Source organism: Balaenoptera musculus, chromosome 5 (assembly GCF_009873245.2).
Source record: "Balaenoptera musculus isolate JJ_BM4_2016_0621 chromosome 5, mBalMus1.pri.v3, whole genome shotgun sequence".
In the NCBI taxonomy this organism is placed as follows: domain Eukaryota; kingdom Metazoa; phylum Chordata; class Mammalia; order Artiodactyla; family Balaenopteridae; genus Balaenoptera; species Balaenoptera musculus.
Window position 1 is genome coordinate 46,338,357 of NC_045789.1, and position 26,856 is coordinate 46,365,212.

The 26,856-nt window shown below is 42.6% G+C and overlaps 2 protein-coding genes across 6 annotated transcripts in view; one reads left to right on the forward strand and one right to left on the reverse strand.

The window, feature by feature from the left end:
• The window catches only part of FRAS1 (Fraser extracellular matrix complex subunit 1), a 445,822-nt gene that overhangs the window by 213,362 nt on the left and 205,604 nt on the right, over window positions 1–26,856 (reverse strand). For all 5 annotated transcript variants that reach the window (XM_036852337.1, XM_036852339.1, XM_036852338.1 and 2 more), the window contains exons 14-15: window positions 26,301–26,435; window positions 4,378–4,521 (exon numbers count right to left, since the gene is read on the reverse strand). In XM_036852337.1, the coding sequence (XP_036708232.1) occupies window positions 4,378–4,521; window positions 26,301–26,435 (279 nt within the window). The remainder of the gene's footprint in view (window positions 1–4,377; window positions 4,522–26,300; window positions 26,436–26,856) is intronic.
• On the forward strand, window positions 6,066–11,435 carry LOC118895843 (LIM/homeobox protein Lhx2-like). The gene is given in 3 exon segments (XM_036853407.1): window positions 6,066–6,095; window positions 10,291–11,149; window positions 11,152–11,435. Coding segments are annotated over 3 exon segments (1,173 nt in total).

Below are 26,856 nucleotides of genomic sequence, written 5' to 3' on the forward strand. Positions count from 1 at the left end.
ATTAAGGGACAAAACAAAACAAAGCAAAACAATGTGATAGTGGTACAAGAACAGAAATTTGGACTACTCAAACAGCTCAGAGACAGACCTATGTCCATATGGAAATTTAATATCCAATAAGGATCAATGGAGAAGGTTAGATTGAATCAATAAATGATGCTGGGAAAACTGGATCATGAAATGGAGAAAAAATCAAACTGGATCACTACTTAAACTCATATACAGAAGTGGACTCCAGATGGACCAACAACCTACATAAAGAAAAAACTGTGAAATTAATAGAATTTCTTCTATTAATTGTAGTATAATTTCTTTGTGAAATTGAGCAGGGTGGGTCTTCTTAAACAAAAATTCAAAAGCAAAATGTTAAAGTGAAAAATGATGAATTAGAGATTTCTGTTCAACGAAGGGCACCACATTAAAGGTTAAAAGGTAACGAAATGGGAAAACGTTTGCATATTTATGACTGACAGAGTTAATATCTATAAGGTGCAAGGAATTCCATAAAATCAACAATAAAAAGGTAGCAAGGCCTATGAAACAATGGGAAAAACATATCAAAAAGCAATTTATCAAAGAGGAAACACAAAAGTCCAACAGGAGTTGAAGATATTCTCAAACTCATTAATAATCAGAAAAATGCAATTTAAAAATAGGATGTCCCTGTATACCTATTGACCAGAAAAAAACCTGAAGTTTGATAATGTCAAATGGTGGCTAGGATGTAGAGATGAAAGAGCTCTTATGCTTGGGAGTGTAGATGCTGGTGAGCTACCTGGCACTACTTATCACATAAAGAAATGCAGAGTCAACAATTAAAGAATAAATTTAAATTAAAAAGGAAAAAAAAAGAAACCAACAGTTCTGCTCTCAGGTTATCCATCCATCCCAGGGAACCTCCCACCCAGTTCATCAAAGGACATATTGGAGGTTGTTCACCGGTGCTCCCTAGTGATGGTGTCCAGATGGAAGGAAGTGAGGGATCCCGTCCCTGCGAGAGCAGATGGGAGAGCTGTAGGGGATGCAGACCAGGAAGGACTATGCAGCAGTGAGAAACAAAGGGCTAGATGATATAGCAACTGGGTGAATCTGAAAAACATACTGCTGAGTGAAAAAAGAACAACATGAACTCTATAACGTGGTATCATTTAAGAAAAACAAACATATACGTATACTCACTGAAAACAATACCCATTTTACATGAGCCCATTAAAAACAAGAAAATAAAAAAAATTAAAATAGTTGCCTAGGTGAGGAAGGGAAATCGGTATAAAAGGAAGGAAAGAGAAAAAAAGGAGAGGGGGAAGGAAGAGAGTGAGAATGGCTAACAGAAACCTCTGAACTTGTTGATTTATTTTGTTAGCTAGAGTCAGAAAAGCCCTTCATAACAGCTCAAGTACTTACATGACTAAAGAATGGGGAGGTTTTGTCCTTTGAATTTCCCCATGCCTTATATCTAATATTTGTAAAACTCAAAGCATGTACCACAGACAAACTTGGTGGTTGTAAATTCTTTCAGCCAGGGCATAGCACCATTTATAACAGGTTGTGCTGGATTTTTCTCAGCACTCAGCTTTGAGATTTCTACAGATATGGGTTGCTTGGTTATAAATTATTAAACCAACACCAGCTGGTCTTTATCTCGAATAGTACTAATCTGAATTGAAAGTAAGTCGGCATTATCAGCGTCTTAATTAACATTCCGATACCAATCAGAGACTTGGTTCACTGTTGCTTTAGAAAATATTTATATGAACCTTTCTGAAGGCATTTGATACAGACTTAGAGGACTCGAACAATTTTATGAAAAGCTTAAACTCCAGCCTTGTCTATCAAAAGGGCCACTGGTCAATGCCAATGGCATCACAAAGTCTTGTATCTGCTAAGCATATGGCAGGCATTCAGTAATTACCTATTGATCAATTGACCGGTTGGCTGACTAATGTCAACAATGGTCCATCCTCCTGTTTGAAAGTTCTCTTTCTGCTTTGTTTCAAAATGTATACAGATAGCATTTCAGATGTATACTCTCTCCCTAAGCCACCTGTTTAGTAGTCTTTTTTTAAAATTCTTCCAGTCTGCAAGGAGACCTGGCTTTCTTCACTCAACCTCTCTGCCCAAGTAGACTCCCACCCCTCACCGCCTCAGGCTCACACTAACCATCCCTCCTTTTACATACACGCATCCCTAGCAAAAGTTGCTTTCTCATTCCAGATAATATCTTCTCGGTAGCAGGTCCGTGTCACCACTCCTTGTCAGTGACAGTAGCCAGCCTCCTTGGGGAGTTAAAGGGTAAATGCCTTCAGGCCTTTAAGTTAGTGCAAATTTGACATCTGCTGACCTATAGAGAATACATCTGGCTTAATTGAGCAGGAAAGTGATGTTGGCAGAAAAAGATTAAAATGCTCAGGGTAATGGCAGCCTGCCTTTCTTTCCTTGTTCTCTCCTGAATCCACACAAAAGCCACCTGTGACTTGTCCATATTGAGTGCGACTTCTCACACCAGCGATGCTGATGGATCCCTGCACCGCTTTAAGCAAGCAGCTGCCAGGGGGTATCTCTCTTCCCTAGGACAAGTGGATTTGTCAGGTCCCAAAGATCATCCCATTTGTGCTGTTGCCCTGCTAAGCAAACAAAATGAGGGCAATAACTCAAGGAAGTTTTATGGGCTACACATTTTTTATTGACTTAGTGGACTCAGTTATAAAAAAAAGTCATCAGGCCTTTCAACAGGTATGGCCATCACGATAAACTGTATTCAAACCTTTCATTCACCGTCAGGTGCCTACCTGTGGACCTGGCAATGTCCACAGGGGTAGCCGGCTGATCTAAAGACTGATAGGAAGACAAGGAGGAAGGGGGAGAAGAGGATCAAGGGAGAGGAGAAGGAGAAGGAGAAGAGAGGGGAAGATGGGCAGAGGTGCATAAGGAGGTATCACATTACAAGGAGCAGTAGAGCAGCGACGAGGCAGTTAAGATCTAAACCCAGAAGACCTAGCATGCATTCCAGCTCTGCCCCTTATTAGCTACGTGACCTTAGGCAGGTTTCTTAACCTCTCTGTTTCTTCATCTGAAAAATGAGGATGGTAATAACTACCTCACGAAACTGTGAGGATTAAACACTAAATACATAGCACTTACTCCGTGCCAGGCACTGTGCTCAGTGCCTTGCATACGTTAACTCAGTCCTTGAAACAGCCTTCTGAGCTGGGTGTGTGTTAGTTTCCCATTGCTGCTGTAACAAATGACCACAAACTCAGTGGCTTAAAACAACACAAATTTATTATCATACAGCTTAAGAGGTCAGAAGTCCCAAAATCAAAGCATTGGCAGGACTGCATTCCTTCTGGAAGCTCTGGCGGGGTGGGAGGGGGGGGTGATGCGGGATCGATTTCCTTGTCTTTTTCCAGGTTCTATAGGCTGCCTGCATGCTCATGGCCCCTCCCTGGTATCACTCTGACCTCTGCTCCTGTTTCAGATCTCCTTTTCTGACTCTGATCCTCCTGTCTCCCTCATATAAGGACCCTTGTGATTACGCTGGCCCACTCAGATAATCCAGGATAATCTCCCCCATCTCAACATCCTTACCTTAATCACACCTACAAAGTCTCTTTTGTCATCTGAGGCAGTGTATTCACAGATGCCCGTGACTACGACGTGGGCATCTCTGAGGAACCGTTATTCTGTCTACCACGAGTACTACTATTGTTCTCATTTTACAAATGGGAAACTGACACAGGAAGAGATTAAGTAACTTGCCCAAGGTCATGCTCCACACCCCCCACCCCCACCCCACCCCCCCCCCCGCCCCAATACATTCCTGCCTCTCAATTGGTTAATGTTTAGAAAGCATCTGGGACAGTGCTTAGCACAGGAAGCACTATGCTGGGTTAACTCTTATTGTCTGTAATGGTGTTAAAGGGTAGAATAGACAATAACTGCTTCAGCTTTAATTCAGTGGCACCAACACCGAAGGTAGGTTGGCCCTTGGCTGGCCTAAGAGTGTCTTGTCCCCATGCATATTTGGAAGGCAGTCTGGTGTTGATGAAGAGTTTGGCATTCGGAGCAAGGAAGCCCCACTCCTCTCCCTCCAGCTGTGGGCCTGGAGCAAGCAGCCTGAGCCTCGTGGTCTTCAGATACAGGACGAGGCTACAGAGAGCTCCCAACCTAACAAGTAGTTGCAGGCAAAGGCATTAATGGGGATTCTGCCAGTGGAAAAGAAACATGTTTCGTAAGCTGCTAAAACACCGTCAATCTTACCAGCATTTGCATATTTGTTGAGTAAAAGAAACACTGATTTTCGGTGCTATGATTTGAATGAAACAAGGGAGGCTGGAAGAGGAAAAACTGCTTTGGCCTGCAAAGCCGGACACTTACCACTGCAGGTCCCCTGCTTGTTGTAAAACCCGTCGCCACAGCTGCTCTCACAGCCGCCCTCTCTCAGCACTTGGAAGGGGTCTCTGCAGGCCAAGCAATGCTTCTCTGTGGGACCCCAGCAGGCCACACAGGACTCGTGGCAGGCTGCAGGAACAAAAGACGGCAGAAGGGACTCGTTGCCATTTTTCTTCAAAGGCTTTAGGATTTATAAGGAGGATTTTCACTCCTTCACTATGCACATACCTGCACCACAGGAGAAAAAAAACACCCCCCCGCCAAAAAACCCCCCTATTTCTGTTGACCAGAAGCACAACTTCCATAAATCACTGCTAAGAGAATTGGAACAGGAAATCAAAGGCTGTTGAGTAATGGGAATCACAGGGCAGGGAATCATAATTTCTAGACAAATACGGTCTGTCTAATGAAATCAGATGGCCCTCCATCACCTTGCCTTTTGTAACCACACAACAAAGTGTCAACTAGATAATTGCTCTTAACCTCCAACACATGGAGAATCAGTTAAGGAGGGATGCCATGTACTCTAGTCCTTGATTAGACCTTGAAAGACCCGGTGCTGCTTGATTTCTATTGCTCTTTCCCTCCCTTTCCATCTCTCCCCCTGCCCCCATCCCCATCCTTCTGTCCTCCCTCACAACTCTTAGAACTCAGCCTCTGGGTCCCCCCACCCCCCCGCAGTAGCATCTGCTCTAAACATATATCTTGAGGACTCGCAAAGCCTGCTTTTCTCTTCTACCTTAGGTTTCTAACTATATGTTGTTTCCAGACCAAAGTCGTTCCTTTAAGACTTGAACATTTCCCCCTCTTCCGGCATTTGATTTTTTTTTTTTTTATTACTATTCATGCTTGCTCTTCACCTTAGCAGGTCTATAAAGAGAGGCCTATTCTGAATGACTGAATATATTCAGATCTGGTGAACTGTCTGTAGGGCTAATCCCACCCATGCTTCTGATTTTCAAAATGTTTGCTTCACAATGGAACATAACCTACTTTTCAGAGGTATTCATTCTGACCAGAATTGGCAAGGAGAATGCTTTTGCTGGTCACAAGTGACTTGGGAACTATACCTAAGTAACTTGATTAGGGACCCATTTGGAATCAGAAGAAAGGACGCCCGCATGGCACATCTCAAGATCCAATCCTCTCCTCTCAGTTCTAAACTGCGCAGGAAGGCCTTCTTTTCAGACAACTTTTCTCCTCAACAAGTTCAGAGATGATCGCGAATTGTGTCAAGTGCTAGGAAGAGCTCTTCGATAAAGAGTAACAGTAGCGGAAGCGGAAGGGACTGACTTTAGGAAGACCTAAAGGGTGAGACGTGGCCAGCCAAAGGGAGAGCCAGAGAGCAGCACGAACAGAGTTCTTGAGAAGGGAAGGCGCCTGGGGGCTCAAGGAACTGGAGGCTCCTCTTGTGACTGGACCTGGTGGACATAGCGGGGCACCGTGGGAAACAGAGGGCACAGTGGCCTGATTCATGGCTGGAGGGGTGGGCAGGGGCCCTATGAAACTTGACCTTGGAGACCATGGAAAGAAATTAGGATTTTTATCCTAACTGCAACGTGAGTCGTGAATGGGCTTAAATAGGATAGACACAAGCCCCGATTTAGATTTTTTAAAAGCCCTCTCTGGTTGCCATGTAGAGAGGGTTTAAGGACTTGCATGCCGGCAGGGAGATGAGTGTGGAGTTGACTGCTCTGGTCCAGGTAAGAGATGACAATGGCAGGTGGAAAGCAGAGACGGACAAAGTTTACTTATTTATTATCTGATTCCCTTGCTAGACCATAACGTTCATGAGGGCAGAGTCCATATCTCTTCTGTTAACTCTGCCGAGCACACTGCTGGGTGCTCTACAAACTCCACTTACATTTAACACCTTATTTACAAGTGGTACATGAGAATAGTGTTTGTGTTGAGATAAGCCACCAATACTACATTAAAACTAAATATGTGGATGCAAAGACCCCAGTAACAAATTCCACCCTGAATGCACATGAAATGTGCCTGTCATTCATTTAGTCAACTCCTCTTCCAATACTCATTACAGTCACTATCTGAAGTGTCTATCAGTGTTAAGTGCCTCTGCCTTACTGAGGAAATGGAGTTGATTCAAAGCCATTACCTAAACAAACAAGCAAACAAACAAACAAAAACCCAACTGCATTTCTAAGAAGACATGCCAGGCTAATCTGTCTATCAATGTTCCACAGAAGCACCTACCACATGCGAGGTGCAGGGCTAGCCTGTGGGGCTTTCCCAGCTGCCACAGGTGAGCCAGGGCCCCGGGGAGTAAGTGCCCGAGGGGATGATGGGGAGTGAGGCAAAAAAGACTACAGGGGTCAGTATCAGGCAGGCAGGGGATTTCATCCTATAAAAGTTTTAATCAGGGCAGTGGAATTGATCAGTTTTACTTTTTAGAGCATTTAACAGATACTCAGCTGCACTGGCGGTTAACATAGTAAAAATACTTCCAAGCTGGTTGGTAAATGGCTGTCATCCTGGCCCCCTCCCTGATATTCTGGCCGCAGCCCTGGGAACGCTGGCAGACACCATGCTCCAACGACAAAAGGTCTGACACGGGAGAGGGTCTCGGGTCTCCCCTCCTTCCAACCGATCTGATCTGTGCCATACTGCTTGTTAAATATTTTTAATATTACCCCTGGTGCTGCCAATCAGAATGGGGGTCAAAGGATGAGCAGGATAGAAGCTACAGACTTAGGGACGGCACTGAGACCCATCACAAACGGAGCCCTACTTAGCATTCCAGCCCTACCTTCTGCTACCTCCCCCTCATCTACACCAGTTCTACGGAGCAGGGTGCTCTAAGCATGCCACGTGACTGATCAAGGGTTCTGGATGCCCCGCCCAGGACTGACCCAGCCAGCAATGCCTCTGGCTCCTTCCACAGCCTCTGTAATCCTGTTTACACCTGAGAGGCCTCCTAAGTTGTCACTACTTCTGTGAAGCTTTGCTGAACTTGTCCAGACAAAGTCAGGCGCTCCTTCCTCTATGTTCCTGCAGCACTTTGTATGTGCCTCTCATGCTATTTATCCTACTGTACTAATGATTCAGTTACAAATTAATCCCATTCAATGGAATGTAATATCCTCCAAAACAGGGGCTATGTTTTAGTCATCTTAAACCCCCAGTATTCAGATTGATGCCTGGTATAAAGTCAGTATTCATTAAATGCATGTTAAGTGAACGCACAGCAGATTTTTTTCATTGGTTATGGGGGATTCATCCTATCAGTTTTTACCTTCTGTATGGAAACAACTAAGCATGAGGTCAGAGTCTAAAGTTATGATAAGATAGATACATTCAGAGCTGTAAAATTTACCTAATAAATACTGGAGTCCAGATCTGCTTATGATGACAAATATTTACGCTGCATCTACAATGAGTACCAAATGTGATGCTGGGCCTTCTCTTTTTTCCATCTCGAATAAAAGGCATGTTCCATGGCCGGGCAGGACAGCAGAAGGGATTTTTATTTCAACACAGGACTATGCTGAGCTGTCACTTCTTTTCTTTCCTTTTTTTTGAGCTGTCATTTCTTATAATGACATACTCCCACTGTGTTTTGCAATTGATTTCTAATTTCTAACACTGAACATATGCTACCGCAGATAATCTCTTCTTGCAGGCCTATTTTACATGGAGCTTTTATTACATTTGGGTTATTACGAAAAATAAAAGGTCAGTCCCTGACTTTTCACCATAATTTCTCTTAGTGATACATTTCAGCTCACCCAGGGTTCGAAGTGTATATTGTGAAAATTGCGGCAATAAGTTAAAACAGAGGACAAATAAGATAAAGCCATTGTCTTATCTCACATGCAGTAGATAATTTATTTAGGAAAGCCCCTGATTTTTCTGGAGCATGACAAGACATGCGTTGGCTTGCTGAGCAATTTACTTCAAAATGAAAAGGAATGAATTACTCTTCTTTTGGCAACTCTATATTGAAATTCTACTCTAAAAATAACAAACTTCTTTTCATACTTGATAATTTTGAAATAGAAGATTGCTATAAAAAAAATTTAACCTGTGCTACTCGAAGAATAAAATGCAGCCCTTTTCCAAGGAAGTGTTAAAAGCACTTCCTATGAACCACTTCTTATTTTCCAGGAAGCCTTCCCAGATCCCAGGCAATAGACACAGATTCTCATGGGCTTAGCCTTCAGTTCAAACTGAAGGAGCCTCGGATCCTTGCCTTTTCCATGGTCTTTTGGAATAAGTTTCCCTTCCATTACCAGGGAATTAGCACACTTGATCATCAGGCCCTTTTAGTCATCAGTGAGGCTGTAGTTCAGATTTCCAAACTGCCAAGTTTTCACTCTCAACTACACAAAGCAGCCCAAACTCCAGACACAAGCAAGCACATCATACACAAGGCAAATTCCGTCATTATCCATGTCGTGGCAAGTGCTGTCATTCATATCTCACAAATGACTAGGAAGGACTTGCCAAGTTTTAAAGTATTATCAGGAGACAGTGAGTAAATTTCTAACAAGAAGTTCTTGTTGGATAAAAAAAAATATCTATTTAAACTCAACTTCACTGTTCCTTGCTTTCCTAATCTGTAAAGTGGGAATAATAATATTTGTTGTACTTAACTCATGGGGATATGGCAAGATGACATATTTGAGAAAGCAGAGAATGTTGTATGTGATCATATGAGTGGCACACCCTATGAGGCCTAACAAATCTTGTTTCAGGTGGCATCAAAAGCAAAGCAATTATTTAGGGAGCAAATTAAAATGTAACACAAGACAGAAGGGGTAAGGATGAAAAAGACTGTGGGAAAGGAAGGTTCACTTAGAAAGGGAGTGAAGGGAAGTAACAGAATCAGCAGGGATTCTTCCAGCAGTTACATAAAGGGGCTCCAGCCTTTCCCAGAGGTCTCATACCCTAGAGCTCTTTCCTTGTAATTGCTACAAAACATCAACAAAAGCCCTTTGGAAAGTGACTGAGAATAGCTCTGTGAAGCACAAGGCCAAGCCGAGATGCTGGGCAGACTATGTTCCCCTCCCCTCATAACAGCCGCAACTGAGACCAAGGCTACTAGCCTAAGAAGCACAGATGCCAGACAAATCTAAAAGTGAAGTGCATCTGAGTCATCATCATTTTTGATCCTTTTACTCCCATCTGTTTCTGTCCCCTACCAGGCGGTCTCTGCTGTCAACCTTCCTCCCTGTGCCAACAGAAGCTTTTATACCTGACATTGGAATGCCTGGTCTCTACACGTTCTGAAAACTGGTATGTACTTGAGGGAGTTCATAATAGAAAAATAAAAACCCATGAAAAACCCACGGAGCAACTAAGCCCATGTGCCACAACTACTGAGCCTGCGCTCTAAAGCCCACGAGCCACAACTACTGAGCCCCTGTGCCACAACTACTGAAGCCCACGCGCCTAGAGCCCGTGCTCCGCAACAAGAGAAGCCACCGCAATGAGAAGCCCGCGCACCGCAACAAAGAGTAGCCCCCGCTCGCCGCAACTAGAGAAAGCCCGCGTGCAGCAACAAAGACCCAACGCAGCCAAAAATAAAACTAAACTTATAAACAACAACAACACATGAAAAACATCTTCAGCCTCATGAATAGGCGGAGATATGCAAATTACACAGGAGAACAGCAACTAGGTGCAATGGATTGGATGTACATATAGCAACATGTATGCATCTTAATAACAGTGCTTAGTGAGGGAAACAAAGAAAAAGAATGGTTCATCCTTTGTAACAAATGTACCACTCTGGTGTAGGATGTTGATAATGGGGAGGCTGAGCATGTGTTGGGGCAGGGAGTATATGGGAAATCTCTGCACTTTCCTTTTAATTTTGCTGTGAACCTAAAATGGCTCTAAAATTTTTTTAAGTCTTTAAAATTTAAAAAAAAGAGGCGGAGGAGCCGTGCCCCCGGCCCCGCCGGTCCCCCCGTGATACTGTTCCACAGTCGGTCGGGCCCCGAGGTGCACGGGGTCATCGAAGAAATGGACCGCAGGGCCAAGAGCGAGGCTCCCGCCATCAGCTCCGCCATCGACCACGGCGACACGGAGACGACCATGCCGTCCATCAGCAGTGACTGTGCTGCGCTCTGCGCCGGCTGCAGGGTTAAGATCTCCGACCGCTACTACCTGCTGGCGGTGGACACGCAGTGGCACGTGCGCTGCCTCAAGTGCTGCGAGTGCAAGCTCAACCTGGAGTCAGAGCTCACCTGTTTCAGCAAGGATGGAAGCATCTACTGCAAGGAAGACTACTACAGGCGGTCCTCCGTGCAGCGCTGCGCCCGCTGCCACCTAGGCATCTCGGCCTCGGAGATGGTGATGCGAACTCGGGACTTGGTTTATCACCTCAACTGCTTCACGTGCACTACGTGTAACAAGATGCTGACCACGGGGGACCACTTCCACATGAAGGACAGACTGGTCTACCGCCGCTTGCACTTCGAGGCGCTGTTGCAGGGCGAGTGCCCCACGCACTTCAACCACGCCGACGTGGCCAAGAGCGCAGGGTTGGGTGCAGCAGGGGCCAACCCTCTGGGTCTTCCCTACTACAATAGCGTAGGCACGGTGCAGAAGGGGCGGCCGAGGAAGCGCAAGAGCCTCGGGCCCGGGTCGGCCCTGGCGACCTACAACGCTGCACTGAGCTGGAACAGGAACGATGTGGAGCTCCTGGACCGCGACCAGCTGTACCCGAGCAGCCAGAAGACGAAGTGCATGCGCAACTCCTTCAAGCACCACCAGCTTCGGACCGTGAAGTCTTTGCCATTAACCACAACCCCGACGCCAAGGACTCGAAGCAGCTCGCGCAAAAGACAGGCCTCACCAAGTGGGTTCTCCAGGTCTCGTCTCAGAACGCCCAGTCCAAGTTCAGGCGCAACTTCGTACAGCGGGAAAACACGGCCGTGGACAAGTCGACAGAGGTGGTGCTGCAGACGGGGACGCCATAGGGGCCGGCCTCGGAGCTGTCCAAGGCCTCGCGCAGCCACCCCAGGACGAAACTCACAGCCCCTCGCAAACGGCTCTTAACCAACCTTTTCTAATGAGTCTCGGCCGCTCGCCCCCGCCCCACAATTGATTTAAAAAAGAAACTATCTTTAGTTGAATTCCAAGTGTATTTTTTTTTTACACGCATAAAATAAAGCATTTATTTGATTATGGATTACAGCTTGCCAAGGTTTGGAGTCAATTACAAAAAAAAAAAAAAAATCCAAACTGAAAAAAATAAAAACAACAGAGCTTTGGAGAAATAATATAACGTAACCTACTTACTTAAAAATACAAACACAAATAAAAAAGTCCACCTAATTTTTTAAATCGTTACATTTTTGTTTGCTTTAGTTGATATAATTCCAAAAAGAAAAAATAGATAACGCAAGCCCAGTTAATATACATGTTATCTTTCAGGAATCGTCTAAAGAAAGATTTGTGGCAAAGATAATCACTAACGGTTGACTTTACTGGAAAAACTAATTTTGAAGTAGGTCAGGAATGCCTCCAAAGCAGTAGATACACTTAAAAACATCCAACCCGTCAACTGCAAATCGAGTAACAGTGTTAATCCTGCAAAATTTTTTCACTGTCACTCTGAAGTGAACTAAGAAGAACCAGGAAAAGAGTCAGTGCTGGGAAAACTATAAATTGCTTTCAGGATTTATATTTTCCCATCCTTCTAAAAGTAGCATTTAATAAAACAAGCTGGTTCTTACTCCAATTCGATCATTATGGAAGAGATAATACCAAACCCAATTTGCTATTATTTCTTTACTGAGTTTTAAGCACCTTTCAACCTTAGAACCAGAGTCTTGTTATCAAAAAAGGTACTTACCCATAAGCCCGATAAGTATTATGAATTTTTTAAATTTTTGTCTTTTTTTAAAACTTTTTTTCTTTTTACTATTGTTTGGCCCAAGCAACTGGATGATGGTGCCGATTATTTATTTATTCATTTATTATTGAATTTTACTTATTTTTTTATACAGCAGGTTCTTATTAGTTATCCATTTTATACATATTAGTGTATACATGTCAATCCCAATCTCCCAATTCATCCCACCCCCACCACCACCACCTGCCCCCCGCCACTTTCCCCCCTTGGTGTCCATACGTTTGTTCTCTACATCTGTGTCTCTAGTTCTGCCCTGCAAACTGGTTCATCTGTACGATTTTTCTAGGTTCCACATATATGCATTAATATACGATATTTGTTTTTCTCTTTCTGACTTACTTCACTCTATATGACAGTCTCTAGATCCATCCACGTCTCTACAAATGACCCAATTTCGTTCCTTTTTATGGTTGAGTAATAGTCCATTGTATATATGTACCACAACTTCTTTATCCATTCGTCTGTCAATAGGCATTTAGGTTGCTTCCATGACCTGGCTATTGTAAATAGTGCTGCAATGAACATTGGGATGCATGTGTCTTTTTGAATTATGGTTTTCTCTGGGTATATGCCCAGTAGTGGGATTGCTGGGTCATATGGTAATTCTATTTTTAGTTTTTAAAGGAACCTCCATACTGTTCTCCATAGTGGTGTATCAATTTACATTCCCACCAACAGTGCAAGAGGGTTCCCTTTTCTCCACACCCTCTCCAGCATTTATTGTTTGTAGATTTTCTGATGATGCCCATTCTAACTGGTGTGAGGTGATACCTCATTGTAGTTTTGATTTGCATTTCTCTAATAATTAGTGATGTTGAGCAGCTTTTCATGTGCTTCTTGGCCATCTGTATGTCTTCTTTGGAGAAATGTCTATTTAGGTCTTCTGCCCATTTTTGGATTGGGTTGTTTGTTTCTTTAATATTGAGCTGCATGAGCTGTTTATATATTTTGGAGATTAATCCTTTGTCCATTGATTCATTTGCAAATATTTTCTCCCATTCTGAGGGTTGTCTTTTCGTCTTGTTTGTAGTTTCCTTTGCTTTGCAAAAGCTTTTAAGTTTCATTAGGTACCATTTGTTTATTTTTGTTTTTATTTCTGTTACTCTAGGAGTTGGATCAAAAAAGATCTTGCTATGATTTATGTCAAAGAGCATTCTTCCTATGTTTTCCTCTAAGAGTTTTATAGTGTCTGGTCTTACATTTAGGTCTTTAATCCATTTTGAGTTTATTTTTGTGTATGGTGTTAGGGAGTTTTCCAATCTCATTCTTTTACGTGTAGCTGTCCGGTTTTCCCAGCACCACTTATTGAAGAGACTGTCTTTTCTGCATTGTATATCCTTGTCTCCTTTGTCATAGATTAGTTGACCATAGGTGCGTGGGCTTATCTCTGGGCTTTCTATCTTGTTCCATTGCTCTGTTTTTTCTGTTTTTGTGCCAGTACCATATTGTCTTGATTACTGTAGCTTTGTAATATAGTATGAAGTAAGGGAGTCTGATTCCTTCAGCTCCGTTTTTTTCCCTCAAACCGCTTTGGCTATTCGGGGTCTTTTGTATCTCCACACAAATTTTAAGACTTTTTGTTCTAGTTCTGTAAAAAATGCCATTGGTAATTTGATAGGGATTGCACTGAATCTGTAGATTGCTTTGGGTAGTATAGTCATTTTCACAATATTGATTCTTCCAATCCAAGAACATGGTATATCTCTCCATCTGTTGGTATTATCTTTAATTTCTTTCATCAGTGTCTTATAGTTTTCTGCATACAGGTCTTTTGTCTCCCTAGGTAGATTTATTCCTAGGTATTTTATTCTTTTTGTTGCAATGGTAAATGGGAGTGTTTCCTTAATTTCTCTTTCAGATTTTTCATCATTAGTGTATAGGAATGCAAGAGATTTCTGTGCATTAATTTTGTATCCTGCAACTTTACCAAATTCATTGATTAGCTCTAGTAGTTTTCTGGTGGCATCCTTAGGATTCTCTATGTATAGTATCATGTCATCTGCAAACAGTGACAGTTTTACTTCTTCTTTTCCAATTTGTATTCCTTTTATTTCTTTTTCTTCTCTGATTGCTGTGACTAGGACTTCCAAAACTATGTTGAATAGTAGTGTGAGAGGGGATATCTTTGTCTTGTTCCTGATCTTAGAGGAAATGCTTTCAGTTTTTCACCATTGAGAATGATGTTTGCTGTGGGTTTGTCATATATGGCCTTTATTATGTTGAGGTAGGTTCCTTCTATGCCCACTTTCTGTAGAGTTTTTATCATAAATCGGTGTTGAATTTTGTCCAAAGCTTTTTCTGCATCTAATGAGATGACCATATGGTTTTTCTTCTTCAGTTTGTTAATATGGTGTATCACATTGATTGATTTGCGTATATTGAAGAATCCTTGAATCCCTGGGATAAATCCCACTTGATCATGGTGTATGATCCTATTAATGTGTTGTTGGATTCTGTTTGCTAGTATTTTATTGAGGATTTTTGAATCTATATTCATCAATGATATTGGTCTGTAATTTTCTTTTTTTGTAGTATCTTTGTCTGGTTTTGGTATCAGGTTGATGGTGGCCTCATAGAATGAGTTTGGGAGTGTTCCTTCCTCTGCCATTTTTTTGAAGAGTTTGAGAAGGATGGGTGTAAGCTCTTCTGTAAATGTTTGATAGAATTCACCTGTGAAGCCATCTGGTCCTGGACTTCTGTTTGTTGGAAGATTTTTAATCACAGTTTCAAGTTCATTACTTGTGATTGGTCTGTTCATATTTTCTCTTTCTCCCTGGTTCAGTCTTGGAAGGTTATACCTTTCTAAGAATTTGTCCATTTCTTCCAGGTTGTACATTTTATTGGCATAGAGTTGCTTATAGTAGTCTCTTAGGATGCTTTGTATATCTGTGGTGTCTGTTGTAACTTCTCCTTTTTCATTTCTGATTTTATTGATTTGAGTCCTCTCCCTCTTTTTCTTGATGAGTCTGGCTAATGGTCTGTCAATTTTGTTTATCTTCTCAAAGAACCAGCTTTTAGTTTTATTGATCTTTGCTATTGTTTTCTTTGTGTCTATTTTATTTATTTCTGCTCTGATCTTTATGATTTCTTTCCTTCTACTAACTTCAGGTTTTGTTTGTTCTTCTTTCTCTAGTTCATTTTGGTGTAAGGTTAGATTCTTTTTTTGAGATTTTTCTTGTTCCTTGAGATAGGCTTGTATTGCTATAAACTTCCCTCTTGGAACTGCTTTTGCTGCATCCCATAGGTTTTGGATTGTCGTGTTTTCACTGTAATTTGCCTCTAGGCATTTTTTGATTTCCTCTTTGATTTCTTCAGTGATCTCTTGGTTATTTAGTAACATATTGTTTAGCCTCCATGTGTTTGTGTTTTTTCTGTTTTTTTCCCTGTAATTGATTTGTAATCTCATAGCACTGTGGTCAGAAAAGATGCTTGATATAATTTCAATTGTCTTAAATTTACTGAGGCTTGATTTGTGACCCAAGATGTGATCTATCCTGGAGAATGTTCCATGCGCACTTGAGAAGAAAGTGTAATCTGCTGTTTTTGGATGGAATGTCCTATAAATATCAATTAAATCTATCTGGTCTACTGTGTCATTTAAAGCTTGTGTTTCCTTATTAATTTTCTGTTTGGATGATCTGTCCTTTGGTGTAAGTGAGGTGTTAAAAGTTCCCCACTATTACTGTGTTACTGTCGATTTCCTTTTTGATAGCTGTTAGCCATTGCCTTATGTATTGAGGTGCTCCTATGTTGGGTGCATATATACTTATAATTGTTATATCTTTTTCTTGGATTGATCCCTTGATCATTATGTAGTGTCCTTCCTTGTCTTTTGTAACATTCTTTATTTTAAAGTCTATTTTATCTGATATGAGTATGGCTACTCCAGCTTTCCTTTGATTTCCATTTGCATGGAATATCTTTTTCCATCTCCTCACTTTCAGTCTGTATGTGTCCCTAGGTCTGAAGTGGATCTCTTGTAGACAGCATATATATGGGTCTTGTTTTTGTATCCATTCAGTGAGCCTGTGTCTTTTGGTTGGCGCATTTAATCCATTCACGTTTAAGGTAATTATCGATATGTATGTTCCTATTACCATTTTCTTAATTGTTATGGGTTTGTTTTTATAGGTCCTTTTCTTCTCTTGTTTCCCACTTAGAGAAGTTGCTTTAGCCTTTGTTGTAGAGCTGGTTTGGTGGTGCTGAATTCTCTTAGCTTTTGCTTATCTGTAAAGCTTTTGATTTCTCCATCGAATCTGAATGAGATCCTTGCCAGGTAATCTTGGTTGTAGGTTCTTCCCTTTCATCACTTTAAATGTATCATGCCACTCCCTTCTGGCTTGTAGTGTTTCTGCTGAGAAATCAGCTTTTAACCTTATGGGAGTTCCCTTGTATGTTATTTGTCATTTTTCCCTTGTTGCTTTCAATAATTTTTCTTTGTGTTTAATTTTCGTCAGTTTGATTACTATGTGTCTCGGCTTGTTTCTCCTTGGGTTTACCCTGCCTGGGACTCTCTCCACTTCCTGGATTTGGGTGGCTATTTCCTTTCCCATGTAAGGGAATTTTCGACTATAATCTCTTCAAATATTTTTCTCAGGTCCTTTCTCTCGCTCTTCTCCTTCTGGGACCCCTATAATGCGAACATTGTTGTGTTTAATGTTGTCCCAGAGGTCTCTTAGGCTGTCTTCATTTCTTTTCATTCTTTTTTCTTTATTCTGCTCTGTGGTAGCTATTTCCACTATTGTATCTTCCAGGTCACTTATCCGTTCTTCTGCCTCAGTTATTCTGCTGTTGATTCCTCCTAGTGTATTTTTCATTTCAGTTATTGTAATATTCATCTCTGTTTGTTTGTTCTTTAATTCTTCTAGGTGTTTGTTCTTTAATTCTTCTAGGTCTTTGTTAAACATTTCTTGCATCATCTCGATCTTTGCCTCCATTCTTTTTCTGAGGTCCTGGATCATTTTCACTGTCATTATTCTGAATTCTTTTTCTGGAAGGTTGCCTATCTCCACTTCATTTAGTTGTTTTTCTGGGGTTTTATCTTGTTCCTTCATCTGGTACATAGCCCTCTGGCTTTTCATCTTGTCTATCTTTCTGTGAATGTGGTTTTTGTCCCACAGGCTGCAGGATTGTAGTTCTTCTTGCTTCTGCTATCTGCCCTCTGGTGGATGAGGCTATCTAAGAGGCTTGTGCAAGTTTCCTGATGGGAGGGACTGGTGGTGGGTAGAGCTGGCTGTTGCTCTGGTGGGCAGAGCTCAGTAAAACTATAATCCACTTGACTGCTGATGGGTGGGGCTGGGTTCCTTCCCTATTGGTTGTTTGTCCTGAGGCAACCCAACACTGGAGCCTACCTGGGCTCTTTGGTGGGGCTAATGGCTGACTGTGGGAAGGCTTACACCAAGGAGTAATTCCCAGAACTTCTGCTGCCAGTGTTCTTGTCGTCACGGTGAGACAGAGCCACCCCCTGCTTCTGAAGGAGACCCTCCAACACCAGCAGGTAGGCCTGGTTCAGTCTCCTATGGGGTCACTGCTCCTTCCCCTGGGTCCCGATGCACACACTACTTTGTGTGTGCCCTCCAAGAGTGGGGTCTCTGTTTCCCCCAGTCCTGTTGAAGTCCTGCAACCAAATCCCGCTAGCCTTCAAAATCTGATTCTCTAGGAATTCCTCCTCCCATTTCTGGACCCCCAGGTTGGGAAGCCTGACATGGGGCTCAGAACCTTCACTCCAGTGGGTGGACTTCTGTGGTATAAGTGTTCTCCAGTTTGTGAGTCACCCACCCAGCAGTTATGGGATTTGATTTTATTGTGATTGTGCCCCTCATACTGTCTCATTGCAGCTTCTCCTTCGTCTTTGGATGTGGGCTATCTTTTTTGGTGAGTTCCAGTGTCTTCCCGTCATTGATTGTTCAGCAGTCAGTTGTGATTCCAGTGCTCTCGCAAGAGGTAGTGAGCGCATGTCCTTCTACTCAGCCATCTTGAACCAATCTGCCCAAGTGTATTTTAAAATGCAGGCTTTGAGCAACTAGCTAACCACATTTTAGGATCTTGCGTGGAAACTGAGGAAGAAAATAATTGCGCCCCTGGCTGACACAGCGGTGTGGACTGGAATTACTTGGAAGATCTATCTGCAACACAGCATTTGTGTCACTGTACAGTTTTGTGGACTGAGCGAGGAAAAACAACACATAATTTAAGTTGGCTAGAGCTTCTGTATTTTCTAAGACTGCCACGTGCCTTAGGAATACTGTTTTATCTCCATACTTTGGATGACTTGTTCATTTTTCTCTCCCTCTTTTTCTCTCTGTACATTTATGACCAGAGAAAAAATGTAAAAAAAAAAAAAAAAAAAGTTTGTTACTTTGAATAGTCCTAAAAAGAAAAAAGAAAAAGAAAAAAATCAACCCCCTCCAACGGTCGCTTTGTTGTTTTAGAATTTTAGGGGGGAAGTCTGTTCAAATATCAGAAGTTGTAAAATCTAACCAGTAATAAAACCACTTATTGAAAAAAAAAAAAAAAAAAAAAAAGGGAAAAGAACGAAATATCCACCTAGTAATATGTATGAATATTTAAAATACATGCATACAAAACAGTAAGAGCACACACATACAACAAATCCACATTAAATTGCATTAGAATAGTCACTTAAGTGGGGAGATGGGGAGAAAGGAAGTGGGAACAGGTTATGGGGACAAAAGGAGTAGACAGACAGGGAGATAGACAGATAGATAAGGAGGAGAATAGCCTGGTCCAGGCCAATGATGAAAGGGGGCCATGAACGGGTAAGTATGATTAATTCAACTTCCTTCATATAAATCCCCAAAGTAAGTATTAATAAATAAATAAACAAGATTACATTTTACATCAATCAAATTGACAAATGCAATGAGTATGGTAATACCTAGTGCTGACAAGGGTAGTAGGAGGTAGGCACCCTCATGTGTTTCTAGCAGGAGTGCAAATTACAGCTTCTTTAAAGGAGAGTAATATGTTAACATGTGTCAAAAGCTTAAATATGTGCCTATATACACTTAGGGCCAGCAATTACATGTCTAAGAATTTACCCTAATCAAACATATTTACCACAATTTCTATTAAAAATGTTTACATCGTGGTTATTTATGATCATGGAAAAATGAGGAAGAAATGTCAAACAGAGGATTGGCTAAATGAATTCTTGCACAGCCACAGATGGAAAATTATACAACAGCTTTAAAAAGATGTTGTAGAAGGATAATAAATAACATGGGGAAAACAGGCAATAAAACTATATATGGAGTGTGATTTTACTTTTGAAAAATAAATGCATCTATATGTGTCTGTGTACACAACACACACACACACACACACACACACTACATAAATTAGGAAGACGTTCACCAAAATACCAACAGCCATGATTTGGGAGAGCTCGAGTCAGGGATTTTCACTGATTTTATGCGCCTTGAATTTTACTGACTTTATTAGATGAATTCATTTGGTACTTAGGGGAAAAAATTTCTAAAGGAGAAAAAAAAAAAGCATATAGTCCTTTTCTCTAAGGCAGGGGCTGGGTAAATAGCTAGTTAATCTATTAACCACATTTGTGATACAGCTGAATGATTTGCTTGTCTTGGTAACATATTTGAATTTTTAGCAGGGTCTTCTGTAGACAGAGAGCTTGAGCCGAAGGAACGACTTCTCAGCTGATGGAGGCTTTGGCAGGTCCACATGGAGAGAGATTTACAAGCAGGCTAGCTTTTCAAAGGTACATAAGTGAGAGGATAAAGGCAGACATTCAGCTCACCAGGAACACTCCTCAGGTTATCCTTTCTGTCTGCTGCCCCTCTACCTATACTCCTAAATCTACAACACAGCACACCCTGAGGGTTTTCAAATGCGGTGACCACCTAGGCTGAGCCTGACAGCCAAACAGAATTCTCAGATTCCACTCATCCACTGTGACCATTGGCAACTCTCAGCTGCTTGGACTCCCTGGGGTTTTCCTCAGCTCGTGTTAATTAAATGCCTATCGATTTTTCCAGTGATACCTTGAGTCTACTTGTCTATAGAAACTAAAGACCCAAAGGAGGGACCACCAGCCCAAACCAGGCTTTTGATGGGCGAGTTCCCAGACTTCCTGGCCGCACTGGCACAGCCTGCTCAGATCTGGGCAGTGATTAGCATGGAGGTGCTGGGTACTCTGCGGGCAGCATAAAAAGGGAGGGGAGGGGAGGGCAGAGCAGGGAGGGTGCTGGGTGGGGAATGGGGAAAAGAGAGAAAGAATGTACAAATGCACGCCACACAGTCTAGCTAAAATAACTGCGAACGCTAAGAACTGGGCAGAAAGCCAGAAGACTTGTCACTACTTTGTAATCCATAGCTGAAATATTTGGGGGTTCAGATTTGTCAGCAAGAATGGGATCTGTCTGGAAGATCAACTCCCTTGCACTTGTGGCGGGCTTTCTCGGCTGGTATGTGATACTTCTGTTCCGTCATCTGCCTTCGGCATACGCGGCAAGGGTCCAATGAGCAGCACGAATGCCAAACACAGCCAGTCGCCTGCTAGAGCAGAGGCCCACCAGGCAAAACACCACCAGCTGCTTTTTCCTTCCTCTCTCTATTTATCCTTTTCGAGAATGTCCAGAGAGGGAGGGGATTTGGAATACGATTGTCACCTGCTTCACTGGGCCTAGTTTACTCAGGGAACGAACATTCTAGGAGGGCACTCCTGTTGTCCTCCCCTCTGAATGGCTTAAAACACCCCGTGGATACTTCCCAAGTTCCGGTGACAGGTTTTTTTTAAGAAGAATCACTGTTTCAGCACTCATAAGGCACCCAGGTATCTTAGAGAGGAGGTAAGTAAAGACAAGAAAAAGAAGGGTGGGAAAAATAAGATTCTGTAATTTTCCTGAGGCCACAGGTAGCCAGGAATTGCTGACAGGGAGTAAATAATAGAAGCTAAATGGAAATCGGGTCACCAGGAAGCCAGAGTCTAGGCATGCCTGTACAATCCTATGCTTTCTCCTCTGTGCAGTGGTTTAAGTCACACCTTTTTCAATCAAAAGTTGTTCCAGAGGGCCTTATATGTGCTCAGCACTGTGGGGAATTCAGAAGGATAAGACCTGTCCCTGCCTCAGTAATCAGTCACTTCCTATAACAGACCTTTTAAACTGTCTTTATAGCACTGAAGGTAATGAATTCATACAATGGTAACTATTTGAAATGATCTTATTTATTTGCTTATTTACTGACACTCTTCTCCCATTGAGAACGTTAAGTTCCTGAACCACAGGGCAGTTTTCTGTCAGTTCACTGCAGTATCCCAGAGCCTGGGAGGTGGAAGAGCCTCAACAAATATTCGTCGCATGAACAGAATGAAGGAGATGGGAATATCACTTGAAGCAGTAAGTCCCCTTTACAAGACACTGAGCAATTAAGTGAGACACCATAATTGCTGTTGAATACCAGAGGTTTGAACACGCGTAAGATTTAAAGGGCAAAACAAAATGGGCAAAGGCAGACTCGTAGGCTGTGCTGGGCCCCCAGACTGAATATGTGATCTGGCAGTGAAATTGGGACTGACCCTCCAGCTCTGGGGGATGTTGGAGGGGCCATGGAAGAAACCAGCTTGACAGTGGCTATCCCAACAGAACAAGGAGGGCTCCTGTTTCCTTGAGGCTTGCAGAACATCAGTTTCATAAATGCCTTTGCCAAGAGGTTCTTCCTGGGCACGGCCAGGCTGGGCTCAGCCACAAGCAGAATATAATGCTGAGACCCAGCAAGTACTGCTTTGGGCCTGGCTGCAAGGGGTCAGCGCTTCACGTCCACAGATGGTTGGGCTGCTCCAGTCAAACAAAATTCCAACAAATAATTAACTTTAGAAATTCTTCTGTTCAAACTCCAGCTTTTAAATCTCAGCCAGGTCAGCATCCTATATGTAAATTTTACAGGTTTTCTTATCATAAGTTTTCCTTCTAAATGTACCTTAATGTTGGCTAAGAAACAAATCATTCCAGATTCTCATCATTTAATCGAAGCATTTAAAGAAAATAAAATGATCTCAACTTGTGATGAATACAGTAAACCGTTCTCTATATTATATTTACTTCTCCGTAATATATAAAAGTTGTTTAAAATCAGACACAAATGGCACAAAACCCTTTGTTTACTAATGTAAGCTATTTGATTTTCATTTGCATAAATTGAAAAATAAAGGTAACAGATTTGATAATGACAATAGCTGCCTTTTATTGTCCACATACTATGTGTCAATCATAATATATTTACATTTTCAAACATCTTTTCTAACCTTCATATTAATGGCTTAAAGTAGATAATATGATCCCCATTTTACAGTGGCGGAAACTGAGGCTCAAAGTGGTTAAATGACTTGCCCAAAGCCATACAGCAGTAAGTGGTAGAGTTGAGATTCAACTCACACAAACCTAAAAAATGTTCAGTTGCTTGATTCTTTAAGTTTCAAAATCTAAGACCACACAGCAATCAGATATATAAGCTGCAGAGGTTTTTATGTTTGTATTTTTATTTTTTCACATCTCTGTAAGCAGCAGCTAACCCTGCCTTGATTACCAGCTCACTACAGGCAAACATGGACCCTTCATATTCTCAGGACCTCGAGCAATGGTCAACAGAGAATGAATGGAGGAGTGGGGGACAGGGAACAGGAAAGGACGATGGGAAGCAAAAATCCAAGTCTCCTAACATACATGGAGGGCTTACAGGTGCCAGGCGCCATCCTAAATGACATGTGTGAATTCACTCATTCAATCTGCACAACAATGCTATATGGCAGATATCACTGTCCCTGCTTCAGCCGTAGGCAATTGAAGCACAAAGTTAAAGAATAGGCTGTTTGAAGTGACAGAGCCAAGACTGGCATCCAGGTGGTTTGGCTCCCGAGCCTATGGTCTCGAGCACTGTATCACCCTCCCGCCCATCTCTGGGTCTGCAGTATGAAGGCAGCACCTGCCATGGGTACACACAGCTCCATCCTCAAACTTTTGCGAATACTGGAAGTTTTAAGTAGACAAAGCAAACACTGATACACATATAAAAACTGGCTAAATTCTGTTCTTTCTCAACTCAAGGTCTACAGTCTTGAGCTACTCATTTTAAACTAATCTTGCACGGTGTGTGTTAGTTTGGTTGTTTTAACTTTTCTTCTTATGGGCTTTTATATCTATGATTTGTGTGTACAGTTCAATAGTCCCACCAGAGTGAAACAGAGGTTGATTGAAAAGAGGAGCAAGACAGGCAAGGAAGAATGTTCTCAGGATGGGCAAGCTCAGTCTGGATCTAGATTTAGATTTAATACCAAGGTTTCTAAGAAGAGGTAATGAAACTACCACTCTGGTAGAGAGCATACAGTAAGTCCAGGACAAGTGGTACCTAAGAGCCATGGGGGAAGGGTGCAAGGTCACGTGGTGTTGGGGGGTGGGACAAAGAACATCATACATGGGTCAAGCTTGGCCATCAGGTTGGGGTTAAGAGATGGGCTGTTAATTCCTAGAAAAGGGTCACCACAGGACAGGTGGCAGGAACCAAAGGAGAACCCCAGTTCTAGGACCTAGTGTCCATGGGGTCAAGAAGGAATGTTGGACCAGATCCAGGTGGTGGCAAAAGAAGCCTAGGGGTTAAGGCAGAAGCCTGAGAGCCAGGCCTACAAGTGAGTTCTAGGCATTAAGAAGGTGACTGCGCCTTGGCCCTCCCTGCTGTAGGGAAGAGGCAACTTACACATTGCCTGTCTCCGATTTAGACTGGTATAAAAACTGGGTGGTGCTGATCCTTCAGGGAAAGTGATCAAAGTGTCAAACTCTCAAGTTGGGGAAGGCAGAGGAAATGAAGCAGTGACTGGTATGGGACACAAAATGTGATCTATATTTACAATGCTATTCAGTTGAATCAAGCACAACATTATAACAATAATATTAATATATGCACACATGTGTACACGTTTGTAAGCATATGTATATGTGTGTGTATACACCACAAAACTCAAGGGAAGCGTGGCAGTGACAAAGGCCCCTAAGGATGCAGTTCTCTGGCAGGACTCAGGGCCTTCTTTCACCCCTCCCTGGTTTACCTGCTCCTACCCTTTCACTGAAGAATCACTGTGTCTACGTGCCAATTGGCTCTGCCCCAAATTTCTCACTCCGCCTTATATTCAACATGGTGAGCATGAATATTAATCAGGTAATTTCTGGTAATGAGTTTCCTCAGCACAGTGTTCACTTTCTTTTCGGTTTTGATGGGTCAATAAAGTGCCAATTGATGCCAGCCAGAACATAAATGACCCTGCCAGGAGGAATCAGTCCAGCAAAACCTGTTGTTATCATAAAATGGCAGGCTCATTTTGAAAAGTTTAGCACTTTCTGGAAGAGCGCTGGTTGACTGACCGATTTCTAAGGTGAAAAGTCACCAAAAATGGTGCAAGCACAAATATTTCAAATAATTCCGACAACGAGAAAGCTTATTTATAAGGAAAGATTATTTGTGCAATCTCAGCATCGAAACAGTATATGGAAATTGATCACAAGTTTATCTTTAATTTTTAAGATCATTCTCCTTCTCCTCTTCTCTCTCTCCCCTTGCTCTCTTTTTTCTTCTCATTTTATGTATAAAAATGCAACCAGGCTGAACTAAAGCAAATTGGTTTAATTCCCTGGAGGGAGCATGAACAAATTTTCCCAGCAACTTTCTACTAAGGCATTTGTGTATGGGTATGTGAATAGAATGTGGAAGCAGTCAGCTACGTAAACCAGTAATCAAATGAAACATTACCCGTTTCAAAGTGCCCTGAAACAGCATTAACATCACCAGTTAAAACACTGGGCTTGGGAGAAAGAAAAGTGGCCAAAAAAGAAAAAAAAGTAAACATGTAGGTGGGACATGTGGTAGGGGTGGAGGTGGTACGGAGGGAAGAATAAAATCCACAGGGAATTAATTCTCTTTCAAAAGCAAATCTGTCGCAGGAGTGCTAGCAGGAGGTCTCTTTGATGGGATAGAAGAAAGGAGTAGGGCTTCCCAGGTGGCGCAGTGGTTGAGAATCTGCCTGCCAATGCAGGGGACACGGGTTCGAGCCCTGGTCTGGGAAGATCCCACATGCCGCGGAGCAACTAGGCCCGTGAGCCACGACTACTGAGCCTGCGCTCCGCAATGGGAGAAGCCGCGACAGTGAGAGGCCTGCGCACCGCAATGAAGAGTAGCTCCCGCTTGCCCCAACTAGAGAAAGCCCTCGCACAGAAACGAAGACCCAACACAGCCAAAAAATAAATAAATAAATTAAAAAAAAAAGAAAGGAGTAAAGAATACATTCAATAATTTCATCAAATTGAAATTTCAGCAGTTTACCTAAATTGCCAAACCATTAGACACTTATAAAAGTGTATGCACCCACTTTGAGCCCCTTCTAAAATAACAGGTAAACAGAACATGATTGTAATAAACATTAAGGGTTCTTTTCTCCTTTATGGCTGAGACTTCTGTTGAAACACTGGTCCTTCAGGATCACCAAGGGGTAGGACATTCTTTCATTCCTCAAACAGTTGCTCAACAAACGCTGCACAAATCTGAACTCTTTGTGCAGCCCTTGACGTTGGGGATACAGAAATACAGAAGAATTCTTACAGATCTCAAAGAGATCTATAATGTGACTGGCCCCAGGCCCCGCTCTCCTCACATCCGCATGGCATGCACAGTACCAGTGTTTCCTCTCAGGACGGTTTCCACAGTCCCGTGGACTCTGCCTATGACCACGAGCTGGAGTGGAGACGGCCAGCAGCCTCCTCCACAGAGGACCTTCACCTGACCTTGGAGCTCATTCGGCCTGCACACCTGATGAATACCATGCACTTGTTCCCTTTCACCACTTTCCCTCCAAATGATTTTTCTAAAAATCTAACCAAGGACATGCAAGAAGGGAGCCTACAGTTGCTTACAGCTCTGGGTGGCCCCAGATGGCTTGGGGGCAGGGGATGGCTTTCTCAGTGGCCCGGCCGACCGTGGCCCAGTCAGTGATTACCTGCACAGGAGTGGCGGTCTTGGTAGAAGCCGTTCCCACAGGCGGACACGCACTGGCCATGCTGCATCAGCAGGGGAGGCCGGCAGGACGAGCACTCTAGCCCACTGGTGCACACGGAACACTGAGGCTGGCAGGCTGACTCGGACAAGGTTGGGAGGAAGAGGAAGGGAATCTCTGATTAGTTCAAGGGCACCACCCCAGTGCCGATTCCTACACAGCCCAATTCTGAGGCTCTGGAGACACAGAGAACAAAACAGGCAGGAAAATAACTCTAGAGCCTTCATTTATGTAGCACATACTTCATGCCAGGCACTGTGCAAAGTGCTTTACATATATGAATACATTTAATCTTCACAACAACTCTACGAGGTAGAGAGTATTAATCCCAATGTTAATGCTCATAGAGGTTAAGTAACCTGCTCGAGGTCAAGGTCACATGAAGCTGGCATTGGAAGCCAGGCAGTTAGGCTCAGGGGTCTATGCTCTTTTCTCCCTATCCAGTTGCCCCCAATATCTTTCTCACTCAACCATTTTACAAGAATATCCCTTATGGCAG